Source organism: Dermacentor albipictus, chromosome 7 (assembly GCF_038994185.2).
Source record: "Dermacentor albipictus isolate Rhodes 1998 colony chromosome 7, USDA_Dalb.pri_finalv2, whole genome shotgun sequence".
Taxonomy (NCBI): Eukaryota; Metazoa; Arthropoda; class Arachnida; order Ixodida; family Ixodidae; genus Dermacentor; species Dermacentor albipictus.
In genome coordinates this window covers 55202179-55216803 of record NC_091827.1, presented here as the reverse complement: position 1 = coordinate 55216803, position 14625 = coordinate 55202179, and the positions used below count along the sequence as shown (strand labels likewise).

Here is a 14625-nt window from a genome sequence, read left to right as displayed (position 1 = left end):
GTGTGCAGAGGTAACGTAGCGTGAGTGAATCTGTGACGAGCAGCAAAATGTTCGTCAAATTGAGATTTAGAATCGGTAAACATAAAGCGTACGATCAAGTTAACTGCGACGGCAAGTCAGAGAAAATGAGACGACCCTTCCATGACAAACCGCTGGATTTCTCTTTGGTTTAATCCAGTGCAAACTATAGCACGCGTACAGATTCCAGTCGTTCTTGCGTTTGCGAAACTTGAAGACCGCCACGAAAACACTAGCCAGATTGAATACAGGCATGCGGGCGTGGAGAGAGGTCGCGAATGCGGCGTTCGCGGTATACCGCACCCATGCGGTTAATTTACTTGCACTCCTTACGTAGTTCAAAATTTACCTCAGAAAAAAAAAAAGGTTGCCTCGCCAAGTATCTGTGTTTGTGCGGTACCTTGAACTTTCTATTCGTCCGGTTTGGGCAATAAAGCGACTCGGGGGCAAAGTTACGTTGTTAAGGGGTGCCTTCTTGTACTGCGCTGAACAATAGGGATGCCGGGGACGACGTTTTGAGAAACTGAGTGCTCGTTAATTAGCGTAATCATTACTCGTTCCCAGAGTGCCTAAATTCGGTTAGGCATCGATTGGATAACAGTGTTTGAGGTTGCGACCATATAGCTAATTAATAGCTGCATCTGGAGCACGGACAATTCGCGGCTAATAATTTTTTCGTGTAGAGATGATAATTAGGAATTTTTATAATTTACGTTATTGGGTCGTGAATGGTCCCATTCATTTTGTGGCGGCCTGTGATAACAAAATACGAGAAATAAAAAAAAGCAATCGCTATTGGACCCGTGAAATTAGTCAACATTTTTTAAGCACTCAGAAATTCATGTGTTTGCAGCGCTACAGTAAACATAAATTTGTGTCGGCATGTCTTAATTATTATACTGAAGTACTTCTGGAGGTCATTAGATCTTACGATAGTTAATGCTGCTCGGCAAGCGAGTAGTAGACGACGCACCGCGTTGAGGGGGCATTTTCAAGTTTAACGTAATTTACTTTTGGGGAGAATCAATTAGCAAGATTGCATAGCGGATGCTTAGCTTTAACCATTTATTGCTATGGGAACATACGATTCCATTACTTACACTGCTATCGCGCAGAGAAACGTAGTATAAAAGCCAATAAACTAGTAATTAAAATTGCATTCGGGCTCAGATTAAGTCAGGGGTCATGCAGAATGATTACTCCTAACTACACAAAGTGCAATGCCGTCAACTACACGACAGGGAAGAGGGAATGTATCAGCAGTAATGGTTGCGTGGAAGTGGCTGGCTGAAGTGTGTATACAGTGTGGCTTACAGCTTTTGTCGTAATATTGCCATGTGTTAAACGATGGAAAGCACACTTTAGAAGGGTACCTATTACGCTGTCTTTCTTGGCTCGAAGTCATTCTCGTGGATGGCGTTCAAGACCGTGTTTTTGATCTCATTCCGTGCCAAAATTTGTTATTTTGCCGGGGTCGGAAGTTACCCAAAGATCGATAGGCTGGTTGTCTTTGAGTGCCCTCGGTAAAACTACAAATCAGGCATTGCAGGGCCTCATGCATCGGACCTGTTTCGAAGCCGCCAGAGAAGTGTAGAGCAAGATTGGTCTTTCAGAAAGTCTCAGGAACTTGAATGAAAGTACATTGGCCGGCCGCTAAGGTGCACAAGTACCTGCACCTGAAAACCGTGACTACCGAATAAAGTAAGAGGTGAACAATTCCCGCAACCAAGTACATGGTAAATGGGCGAGCAAATAGACCCTCATGAGTCATAAAAACGTGAGAGGAAAATCGGCCCTAAATTAGATGCAAAGAACGCAGACAAAAAAGACCATGGAAGTTTACAAGAACTGGGAGAAAGAAATTAGAATGGAAGATCTGTACGTTAACAGAAACGGCAGTGCCTTTCTATTTTAGGCTCATGCCTAAAAGTCAGGCCCAAAGTCAAAAACGTACCGGTAAAATATACAAGGTGAGGCATTTTTCTGCTGCAGCGAAAATCAGTAGATCACTCAGCGCATCCGAATGAAATGTGGAATTATTCACACAGAGAGACCGGTAAATAACGTCCACCTTCCAGAAGCGCTTGTACTTAAAGATATGGAAGCATCAACCGGTGAGCAGTGGCGGTAAGTAATGTGCGTTTATTGTATTGGTGAAAAAAAAATGCAGGAAGGACATTGGTACGACTGGATCTGCTACAAACATGGTAGCGATACAAGGTATATCGAGAAGTTTTGAGAAACAAAAAAAAATATACAGTAAGGAGGTGTTTACAAAAATGCTCAATGGGTTTTCGATTTTGCCACATGCGTAAGCTGTGTGGAGGGAATAGCGCGATAATCAAACAGTGTCAAGTAGATGATAAACTATAATAAAAGCCAACCTTTCTTGGTACATTCCTTACCTGCAGCGTAATATGCGAGGAGATGAGTACGTGTAATTTTCATTACCTTCATGCCTTCCAGTTCCGCAGCAACTCCTGTAGAGAAAATTTATGAGGAAATGGAAGTTCGAGACTGGAAACGTCAGGACAAGGTTATTCGAGTTACCTATGTATGTAGGCTGTTTGGGTTGCCCATAAAAAGCATAATTTATGATAGCGATGGAGCTGGCTTCATAATAACATAAATCTGCTCATATCAAGCTTGTTGCTCATTTTACTTCGCGTAACGGGAAAGATAACATCACATATAAAACCAGCCATTAGGCAACCACAAACGCTCATTGTATTTTTATATAGGCGCATTTATCAAACGCAGTTGTAGACCTGTCACTCTTCAAGCACATCTACAGGAGAGCGGACAGCCTTTGGTAATCGGCATAGTTCGTTCATCAGCGTCTTTCACAGCAATTAGGGTACTGCGTTGTTGAGCTTTTTTCGTACGCACTACTCTGGAGGTATTTTATCATTTCTGAAAACGGCTTCTAGATAAACTTTCAAGATACCCAAGCACTCTGGATTTCTTTTTCACCCAATAAGCTTAAGAGAGATATTTACACAGAGACCGTCTACCTAAATATATGGGAAAGCAGAAATCGTTTTCTCGGCAATCATTGCACCGAACTTGATGCATTTAAAATAAAATGCTAATTTGTACCAACTGCGGGAGTGCATTGCCTATGTCTGCTATCATTTTTTAAGAACGTTGTTGAAGATTGCAGTGATAATGAGATTTGTAGTACGCCATCAGCAACTTTGCAAGTAAGGAACAAGAAATAGACCTCAATAATTTATAAATTGTCTCTATTGAGACATCTAAAGCGGTGTAAAGTGACGCAAATACATCACTTTGACGTTTAACGCTAATTTGTGAGTGGGACTTCCGCAATACTATCGCAACTATTGTGAGAGTTTTCGTTAAATTGTACATTCGTATACCACATTTGTCTGCTTTTGATGCTCTACCAGGATCGCTTTACACAACTGCGGTATCAGTTTTGCGGCAGAGTCAGGGATTCGTAAATTACGAGAGAGAGAGAGAGAACTAAACTTTTATTTTCCGAAACGGTAAACCGAGTCAGAACCCGGTTCACCCTAGGTGGGAGGATTCCTTATTCCAAGAACCCTCTGGCTTGGGCTGCCTCTTTGGCCCGGGCGACGAGACTGCGTTGGTCGTCCAGGTCATCGGAGGAAAGCTTAGCCTCCCACGTTTCGGTTATGGTATGGATCTGCGGTGATTTGGGGCGCTCTTCTTGTGCTTCTATGGGGCGGCTTTCTTTAGAGTCGTCTTGTGGAGCTTGTGAGGTAGGGTCTGTGGGTGTGCCACGCAGTGGGCAATCCTGGACCATGTGTTGCAGGGTGTCTGGAACGTCGCAATGGGGGCATATGTACGAGTACTGCGTAGGATACAGTCTGTGCATGATTATTCCGTGCACGTAGGTGTTGGTCTGTAGGCGGCGCAGGATGACTTCTTCCTCCTTGCTTAGATTCTTGTGTGGCAAAGCGTACGTTCTTCTGCTGAGTCGGTGGTGTTGCAGAAGCTCCGAGTACTTTAGGGCGATGTCATCAACGTTGGTGGCCGGCCTAGTGTGGGATTGCAGGAAAGCCCGGCTGGTATGCTCGCGGGCAGCGGCGTGTGCCGCCTCATTTCCTGTCATGCCCTGATGGCCTGGAACCCAGTCGATGTAGGTGTCGGGGAGCGGGGCGCGTGCGATGTGATTTTTTAGTATCTTGAGCGCTGTTTCTGATACGCGGCCTTTTTGATAGTTGCGAGCTGCTGCTTGGGAGTCTGTTAGTATTATTGCTACTTCAGGGCAAGTTGTTATTGCTAGAGCAATTGCCGTTTCCTCTGCAGTCTCAGGGGCTCTTGCTCGGATGGTGACAGCTGCAAGTTCTTTGCCTTGGTGATCCGTGACGCTTAGGGCAAAGGCGTTTCGTTTAATATACCGGGCAGCATCGGTGTACCTCGTATGAGGGTCTCTCCCGTATTTCTTGCTGAGTGCGCGGATTCTGCTTTGGCGACGCTCCTTATGATAATTTGGATGCATATTGCGCGGTATACTTGCAACGCTGATGCAGTCCCGGACTGCAGGTGGGATTCTTGCTTTCTGGTCTGTGTCTGCAATGTAGCTTTCACTGTAGTTGAGGTAGCGCAAAACTGCACGTCCGGTAGGTGTGAGCTTGAGCCGCTCTAGTTGGCTGATCTTATGAGCCTCGACAAGCTCTTCCCATGTATTGTGGACGCCGAGCCGGAGGAGTTTCTCCGTTGATGCCATGGGTGGCAGCGTCAAGGCTACTTTGATTGCCTTTCGAATGACGACATTGAGTTTTTTGATTTCTGCCGGCTTGAGCTTCAAGTAGGGAGTTCCGTAGGTGATACGGCTAGTTAGGAGAGCTTGAATTATGCTAAGCGTGTCGTGCTCCTTGAGTCCGCTTCTTTGGTTTGTGATCCTCTTGACGAGGTGCGTAACTTGTGACAGTGTGCGTTGGAGACGCGGGAGAGTGGCCGCCCCTGATCCGTCCTTGTGGATGTGAAGTCCGAGTACGCGAAGAGAGTCGACTGTAGGGATCTTGGTTCCGTTGAGCGAGACGCTAGGATCGGGTTCGATATAGTTAGGTGGTCTTCCTCGTGTCCGTGCTCTCAGGACAAGAAGCTCCGACTTTTCAGGTGCGCATTGGAGACCGCAGTCTCCGAGGTATCTTTCGATAATATCTACGGCTTCTTGTAGATTGCGTTCTTGTTGTCCAGTAGTAGGTGCTTTGGTCCAGAGTGTGACGTCGTCGGCGTAAAGGGCATGGCATAGGTTTGGGATGGCGTTCAGTTGTTTCGGTAGCTTGATCATTGCGATATTGAAAAGGAGGGGTGAAATAACTGATCCTTGTGGGGTTCCTTTGTTGGGTAGCCGAAATTTATCGCTGCGGAGGTTGCAGACGCCTACTGTTGCTGTTCGGTGCGTCAAAAAGCTGCTGATATAGTTATAGATCCGGGCTCCGCAGCCTGTATCTTCGAGGTTGCGGAGAATGGCTTCGTGGCTCACGTTGTCGAATGCGCCCTTTACGTCGATTGCCAGGATTGATGATTTGCGTCTGTGATCGAGGTAATCAAGCAAGTCTTCTTTGAGGAGCAGGAGTACGTCCTGCGTGGACAGATGCTGCCGGAATCCGAACATGGTGTGCGGCAAGTGTCCGTTGTCCTCGAGGTATGTTGTTAACCGGTCGTGCACCATGTGCTCGAGGAGTTTGCCCACGCAAGATGTGAGGGAAATGGGACGTAGGTTTTCGATGCGAAGAGGTTTGTTGGGTTTGGGGATCATGGTGACCTCCGAATGCTTCCAGGCTGCTGGTAGGTCCCCCTTTTCCCAGCAGTCGTTGTAGTACCGTAGCAGTGCTGTAGTGGCAGATTGCGGGAGGTTGCGTAAGAGCTTATTAGTTATTCTGTCCTTGCCGGGACTGGTGTTTCTAGTGAGTTTGGCTAATGCTGCGTGGAGCTCTGCCTGGGTGAATGGTCGATCGAGATCTGGGTTTGGTGTACCGCCGTACGCCTTTCGGGTGGCTGATGAAGTGGGCTTGTCGGTGCTAAGTTTTTGCTGAAGCTCACGAAGGAGATCATCCTCCGATCCAGCATGATTGTGGATCAGTCTGTGTAGATCTTGCCTCTGTTGCGTTTTGGTGCGATCGGTAGCTAAGAGAGCGCGTAGGAGATGCCAGGTTTTCTTGGTGCTGAGTGTCCCTTGTATGCTGTCACAAAAGGCGTGCCAATTTTGCCTGCTAAGTTGCTCCGCGTAATCTTGGGCCTGTATGGTGAGAAGGGCGATTCGTTGCTTAAGTTTTCTATTGAGCTTTTGTCTCTTCCACCTCTTCAGGAGGCTTCTTTTGGCCTCCCAGAGATGAAGGAGATGCGGGTCGACTGCGGGGGTGTTGGTGCTTAGCTGGATGGTCTTGGTGTGGTTTTCTGCGGTGATGAGAAGGCCCTTGAGCCAATGGTCGATGTCGTCAATTGTTGTGTTGCCGCTGAGGTTGTCTCTGAAGGACTTCCAGTCTGTTAGTCGAGCAACTCCAGTCTTGTTTGGTTTCCGGTTGTGCGCGATGTCAAGTTGGATAATGTGGTGGTCGCTTCCGAGCGTCTCCGAGAGTCGACTCCACTCGGCCCAGTGGACGTTCGCTGTGAACGTAAGGTCCGGGCTAGTGTCCCTGGAGACACTGTTCCCGACTCTCGTGGCCTGCAACGGGTCGTTCCAGAGGGTTAGCCTGTGGTGTTGAGCAGTGTCGTGCACTCGCGCTCCCTTCTTCGTGGTGCTTGGATAAGCCCATGCTGTATGTGGGGCGTTGAAATCTCCCATTATAACAACTTGATGGCCTTTCGTGCGTTTCCTAAGTTCACGGACAAAGTGGTCGAATCCCGGAAGTTGATCACGAGGAGGGCTGTATATGCTGGCGATAAAGAGACTTTGCTGCGTTTTTCTGTCTGGTATGATCTCCACTAGGGTGTGCTCGATGGGGATGTCTTCTATTTCGTGTTCCTGCGTTGTGAGAGTTTTCTTGGTAAGGATGGCTGTGCGTTGAGTTTGTGCATGAGCGATGTATCCTTGAAGTCGGACGTTGTGGGTATTGGTTTCCTGTAGGGCAATTACATCAGGGTAGTCCAGTTTGACAAGTTCTTGTAGGTTTGCATACCGGGGACGGAAGGATCGACAGTTCCATTGCCAGATGCGCAGAGTATTTTGCGGGCTCTTTGTTGTGGTTTTAAGTGTCGCCATCATGAGGATCTTCAGCTTCACAGGCAGCATCATGGTTGGATGAGATCGAGCGGGAGGCATTGCGACTGTTCGTGCGAGCCTTCTTTCTACCCTGCTCGGTCGTGTTGAGAAGGCTGTCGAGGTAGGACTTGGTGACATAATTGTTCTTTGCGTGTGCTATGAAATTGTTGACCTGGGCTGTTAGGCCGGTAACCTGGCTTGTGAGAGTGGCGACTTGATTCGCGAGGGTGGTCACTTGGGTGTTAAGGGTCGCAATCTTCTCGACGACAGGCTTGGTGATGTTTTCAATCAGGGCAAGGATGTTCTTTGTGAAGACGTCCTCGAAAGCCTGGAGGTGCTTTTGAACTCTAGCTTCGATAGCGGAATGAACTGCATCCGTGGTTAGCGCTGTAAATGATTGATTGCTTCCATGTTCATATTCTTTGCATCTTTGGAATAGTCTGTCTATGAGACTTTGTTGATTTTGTAGCTTGCTCTCGAGGGATCTTACGGCTACCGCTTCTGCCGATGCGACGCTGGCACTGCCTGAGCTGCCGGCCACTTCAGCGTAATTCAGGCGTTTTCGGGAACGCGATCGCGATCTTGATCGTGATCTTGACGTGGGTCTGTTATTTCTTGCGGTGCTACTGCAGGCGTTACTTGAGTTGGCGGCGCGTGCACTGGCCACTTCAGCGTAATTCACGCGTTTTCGGGAACGCGACCACGATCTTGATCGTGACCTTGACGTGGGTCTGCTAGTTGTTGCGGTGCTACTGGAGGCATTACTTGAGTTGGCGGCGCATCCATTGGCAGCGCCTAGTTCAGGGAACTCATCGCGGTTGGAGCTCCATCGACTGTCTCGCTCTTGGATCCTGTTTTGCCATTGCTGTCTTACTTGGTAAGGCGGTGGGTTGGGCTTGAGCTTTTTCTTGCATTCTTTCCCAGCGGTTTCGTGCCCCTCTCCGCAAATCTTGCACGTGGGATGGCAGTCATGGTTCGGGGGTTGGTTTGTTTTGCCACATTTGTAGCAGAAATTTGGGGTTGGTTTTGGGCAAACGTCTTGACGATGTCCGAGGTTGCCACAGGTTCGGCAATACTGAACTGATTTGCGGTAGGGCTTGCATCGGTAGTCGCCGCTCTGATAAATGATGTTGTAGGGGACGTGTGGGCCCTCAAAATAGATGACCGCCGCCGTGGACTGTCCGAGCATGCGGGCGTTGAGGACTGTATAGCGTGCTGGCACTCGAATTCCGTCCATTAGTTCCGCACTGCAAGTCCCAGGCGTGATACCGTAGATAACACCTTTGCTGACATCTTCGGGTAGACGAGAGTTGGCTTTTACGTTGTAGATGTTGCCTCCAAGCTGTATGTTAGTGACCTTGGCTAAGTTTTGAGCGTAGTTCTTGTTTGCTGTACTTGCAATGATGAGGTTTTAAATTACGAGCGTAAATAATTTTTTCAACTGAGTAATTTACCTTAGTAGCGCATATTGAGGCCTTCGTGCAGGATGCGACTAACTTCAGTGAAATCGGCTCAGTAGTTTTCAAGTGAGGGCGCTTCATCGTTTCGCATGTATTTGAATGTAGGGAAACAAGAGTTGGCCGCACGCTAAGACTTTCTCTTAGGAATTATACGATGGGAATCAGCGCGTGTTCACCACTTACCGCACCTGAAGCCGCGCGCTTTTGGAGAGCTCAAAACCCGGTCGCTTTTTCGCGTCGCGGTTCTTCAGAGTGTGCAGTTGAGCTTGCTCTCTTCATGATATAGTGCCGCGCGAATGATCGCAACTGATCGTCGCACTGCGAAACCTCCATGCTGTCGCTGATGTAGCTACAAATGCTTACGATTTAGTCGGCGCGATACGGCCTGGCAGATGAGCAAATGTTGTAGGTGAATCCAATGTTGCATTCACAACTACGCTGCTGCATATTGAGAGGTCGCGATCAGGTTTGTCAGAGTTCAAACGCACTAAGAAACGATCAGAAGTGAGCGCGGGGGTCGATTAAAGTGTGCGATAAAAAGAGAAACGAACGGTACGTCTCTGCGCACAATGGGTTGAACATAACGTATCGACGAAAAAGAGAAAATTTGTTCACGTACTTGCGCGCAAGAAAACAAACTCCCGAGGTGCCATTCGATGCGGGCCCCTCCTCGGCTACAGATACTGAAAACTTCATCATACATTTACAACAAATGTACGAGACAAAAAGTTTGTAATTTATGTTTGCCGAGACAGGTATGCATAGTTGAAGAGGGCGAAGGGAGGATCGACAAGCGTGTTGGGAAGCAACAAAACCAGTTCACGCAATTAAAAAAAAAACGAGACCTAGCCCGTGCATAATGAATGCGCACGAAACACCGAGTGGCTGGCATCGCGGAAAAACGAAAAGTAGAAGTTTAGTGATGTGTCAGCTGTAATAACGGTCGATTTGCCAGGGAAGCAGTATGCCGGTGGATTTATGACGCACAATGTCGAACGTACAGTAACTGGGCTGTCTTTTCTCCATCGCAAATGCCCTTGGGTTTCTTTCATTGAAATGCACGCAGTGCGTTCATAAGGGAGTGTGTGTTAAACGCGATCGGGTACCTTTCGTGCAAAATTAAAACCATAAAGGTTTCACGTCGTACAACTTCTTGCTTTGTCAGTACACACGCAGTAATAAAAGTGGTTGTCCTTACATAAGTAATTAGGTATAAGTAGGGACAGAAAGATCGCAACTGGCCTACGAAGCAATACCTTTAGCAACATTCTACAATATATTTGGGTTTCTTCTTAAAATATAACGTGTATTTTTTTTGGCTGACCTAAATTATTAAAGATTGGCTGACGCAGACAGCAAAATTCTAAACCTTCGTCTAGCTTACTAAATGAGGCGGCCATTACTTCTACGAGAAATCAAGATAAGCAATACCTTTAGCAACATTGTACAATATATTTGGCTTTACTTATGGTGTGGAAACGTTTCATCAACGTTCAGTGGCTTTTCACAATTCAAGGAGTTTATTCTTGCTCCAATAGCGCATATTTTTGCTGTTCATTGCTGAATAAACTATTATGCAACCTTTTAAACATTGGTTGCTTCTTAAAATATAACGTGTAGTTTTTTTGGGCTGACCTAAATTATTAAAAATTGGCTGTCGCAGACAGCACAGTTCTAAACCTTCGTCTCACTTACTCAATGAGGTGGCCATTACTTATACGAGAAATCAAAATGCTTATTACCTGGTACAGCACAACGTATAATTTTTGATACACTGAATTTGATGCCTGAAAAATCTGATTTAGTGCGGTACACCCAAAGTACAGCCCATACTAGCGTTTTTGATATTCTGCAGGGAGTGTGTAATTGTTCCTCAATTGTTATTGCGCCGTTTTCTTTATTTCAATATTCTCTCCTTGGCCGGAAATACGCGCGAGCAAGTCCTTTTAATTTTCTTTCACGTGGAATTGTGTTTGAGCTTCGTGAAGTTAACTGAATACTTATTTATTTATTTATTTATTTATTTATTTATTTACAGTACCCTCAGGGCCCAGAAGGGCGTTACAGAGGGGGTGGGTACAATAATAATAATAAAATATACATGCTCAAACAATTATTAGTATTAAGGTGATAAATTCAGAACATAATCAGTTATTGCAGTCTTGAAAGATGATGCCTCCTCGATGCAGGCGATGGAGGGGGGAAGGCGGTTCCACTCGGCACTGGTTTCCGGCAGAAATGAGTCAGAGAAAACATTTGTGCGACAGAAAGGAATGAACACTTCAAACCGATGATCAAGACGCGGCGACATGTACGAAGGCTCTGAAATTAGGTCTCGTTTAAGCGAGCTGTTTTGGTAAAAGATTTTTTGAAAAAGGCGGGGACGGTAAATTTTTCTTCGAATGTGCAAGTTAATAAGACCAAGGTTTGACTTCATTGAAGAAATGCTAGATGTGCGGGAATAATTAGAAAGGATGAAACGTGCTGACCTGTTCTGAACTGAGTCAATGGTATCTGCTAGTTTTTTTTGGCCAGGGTCCCAGACAGATGACGGGTACTGTAGCTTCGGTTTAATTAGTGTTTTGTATAGCAGTAACTTCAACTGAGGGGGGGCTGTTGAGAAATTCCTGCGAATGTAGCCAAGGGATCTGTTTGCATTGTTCGTGATATATTCGATGTGCGCATGCCGCGAAAGATTACTGTTTGGCTCGATTCCAAGATATTTATCGGAAGTCACGTGCTCAAGGTTGGTTTCATTGATAATATAGCCGAAAGGAGTTGGTGAGTTCGAGCGACGTGAGACAGACATAATTTTGCATTTAGTCGGATTTAAGAACATTAGCCATTGTGAGCACCACCTTGAAATGTTACCTAGATCTAGAACGCGATAGACTAATTAGCTTCTTAATTATTTAGTTTACGGCATAATCTTCGGTCTGCCAATTGGAGCCGGCGAGTTCGCTAGGCATGCCCCACATAGAACGATTTCTCAGGAGTGCACCACTTTTGAGACATTGTTTTCAATGTGTCCGACGAAAAGCATTGACGTTCCAGTTACATCGTTTTAAGAAAGCGCCGATTTATGCTTTGAAGCGCAAAAGTAACTCGAATACTAATGGGTTTCCTTCGACACATTAAAACTTATTGTCTAAAGAGTGGTGGTGACCTGAGAATTCGTGCCAAGTGGATACGCCTTGCACCGGCTATTACTCGTAGATCGAATGGGTGCCGCAAAGCAATAAAATAAATAATAATTCACGTAAATATTTTAATAGAGCCATTCAGGACATTTATTTCTTGTCGAAGGGATGGCCGCCTCGTAAGGTAATCTAGATCGAGTGTTTGACATTGTGCTATCCGTCACAGGGAATTTCTAGAAATTTTGGTACGGCTAAAGAAGAACACTCTGTATACTGCTATAACACGGGACCAAACCGAGTCGCAGCCTGAGCTGTATTGCCCAGTTGACTTGTACAGGAAGCTGCATGACTGCCACAGTGGCCCGTCAACCGTTAAATTATTAAAATGATGTGCCTCACTAATCATCATCAGTCATTTATTACCTCCCGTTGGGAAGAAGCCGGTGTGATATTCTGCTCAATGCCAACATTACACATTAGAACCCTTAATAAATAAATAAATAAATAAATAAATAAATAAATAAATAAATAAATAAATAAATAAATAAATAAATAAATAAATAAATAAATAAATAAATAAATAAATAAATAAATGTGTATTTATAATGCGTCATTAGCTGGCGCCATTGTGTATTTCTCAATAATTTGTTTGCAGCTGCGAAGTGCCTTACATAAGGTTTTCGTTGATCTGCGAATAGATTGGACATATTATAAAACATGTCTAGGAGGACGGTGTTCAAACGCACAACAGACAGTGAGGCGATGAGAGAAACGCTGCTAGTACTTAACAGGAAAGTTTGTCATCCATCCAACCATAGCGCGAAGTCCCTGCGTAAAAAAAACTACAAAAAAACTAGTTTAATGGATGACAAACGTCTCTATTACGAACTTTCTTCCACCTTGCGTGCGTACTAAGAGCCAAATTTACATATTACGCTATCAGCAATTCCTTGCAATCCACGCATCTATTAAACAAATGTCGCTGACAGAAAGAGGAAGCGAAACTTCGTGCATTAAGTACACGGTATGGCCGAGCAACGCTGGGTGATAAGTGTGACTTTGTAAGAAAGAAGCAACGGACAAGGAAGAAGGCGAGTGGCAGTGGCCCTATAACGTAAAATTATTCCAATATGTTTTTATTTCAATCTCCTGACGTCAAATTTGCGTAACCGCTGACACAAGCATCGGGCGGTGACCCGCAGGATTGTCTGAACATGCAAATCAACCGCGCTCCTCGTTTGTAGGCGGTCACTTTTTCTTGCTTTAAAAACGAATAACGTTGCCTACAGTGAGCGGCTTGTCTTAACTAATTGGCTGACCAGAGGCGAGGAGCACGCTCAAGTGGAGAGAGATTCGATGGGGCCGAGCCAGCGCGCTGAGAGTCGATAACCGGGTGAAGAGGGTTGTACCGGCGTCTGCGATTATTCAGCCTGCCCTTACTTACTTTGAGATGAGTTTTTGAAAATCGCGGTGGCATGTAACGGAAAGTTAAGAATACCCGCCGTGGTTGCTCAGTGGCTATGGTGCTGGGCTGCTGAGCACGAGGTCGCGGGATCTAATCCCGGCCACGGCGGCCGCATTTCGATGGAGGCGAAATGCGAAAACACCCGTGTGCTTAGATTTAGGTGCACGTTAAAGAACCCCAGGTGGTCGAAATTTCCGGAGTCCTCCACTACGCCGTGCCTCATAATCAGAAAGTGGTTTTGGCACGTAAAACCCCAAATATTATTATTATTATTAAAGTTAAGAATGCCTCTAAAACGGATCCTCGGCAAAGAAGTGGCACAGGGTCGTCGTAAACGTGACGAAAGTGCTTGAAAACCTTATACGGCCACGCAAAAAGTTTTATATTGTACGCGAATAAATTCACGCTTTCCGGCAAGTGCGATTACCCAATGCCTGAGCGATCGGCGGCAGCCATCTTTTATTCTTTTCGGAACGTGGCAGCCTGCGGCTATCCAGAAAAATATTTAGTTTTGTTCGGCATATTTTTGCATCTTTAACGCGTACACGTCACTTTGACGCGGTGAGTTTTCGAGGTTTTGTGACGTCGCGTGACAGGCAGGTGAAGTGGGTGCAGCCCTAAATCTTTGGCCAATAGCCAAGAGTAGCCAAGAGTTAACAGCTTTAGGCGTCGAATCAGAAATAACGATTCATTTTGTTTGGTCCGATCATGCATAATCAGTGTGTACGCGTCATATCAGATCGTCATGTCAGACGTCGCGTGACAGACAGGCGCAGGGGGGTTGGTTCAAAAAAGTTTTTGACTACTCGTGGAGGGCAGATTGCAGAATTGGAATACAAAAGTTCGGAATAGCTTTGCATTGTAGTGTTCATGGCGTATATACGCCTGCACGTACTAAACAGACGTGTATACAGGGTGCTCCGGTTATCATGTACCGGCACCTAAATATATGCAAATGCCAGGTAGTGGGACGGAATTAAGGTAATGCTGCTCGCCGTCACTTTGCTGCCTAATTACCTAAATAGTTTTATTTAGTTAATCAACTTCTCAAATATTGCGATTAGAAGAAAAAGTGTCAACGAAAAAATTGTAAAGCAACATGAAGGACTCCCGATACAGCTTTCTGTTGTTCAAGTACGTGCTACATAAAGGTGTGATTCCGAGCGTGAAAGAAGCGCGTGAATACACGCAAAGTGACTGGAGAGGCCAGTCACGCGGAAGTATTGCGTGCGGTCACGGGCTCCCTTCAGGCTCGGAAAAACACTTTCATGTAGCACGTATTGAGCAACAGAAAACTGTAGCGGGAGTTTTTACAGCGAAGCTGTTAAGGGCTACTTACCCCAG

The 14625-nt window shown here is 45.8% G+C and overlaps 2 protein-coding genes across 6 annotated transcripts in view; one reads left to right on the top strand and one right to left on the bottom strand.

The window, feature by feature from the left end:
* LOC135906796 (uncharacterized) overlaps nt 1–9072 on the bottom strand; it is a 33967-nt gene extending 24895 nt beyond the window's left edge. The window contains exons 1-2 of one of the 3 annotated variants that reach the window (XM_065438393.2): nt 8865–9072; nt 2424–2498 (exon numbers count right to left, since the gene is read on the bottom strand). In XM_065438393.2, coding sequence (XP_065294465.1) covers nt 2424–2475 — 52 coding nt within the window. In that variant the 5' untranslated portion in view covers nt 2476–2498; nt 8865–9072. Of the gene's footprint in view, nt 1–2423; nt 2499–8670; nt 8781–8859 lie in introns of those variants that run through there. The other 2 variants (XM_065438392.2, XM_065438394.2) reach the window with 2 other exon arrangements.
* The window catches only part of LOC135906758 (uncharacterized), a 308457-nt gene that overhangs the window by 61749 nt on the left and 232083 nt on the right, over nt 1–14625 (top strand). The gene's annotated exons all lie outside the window — the stretch shown is intronic.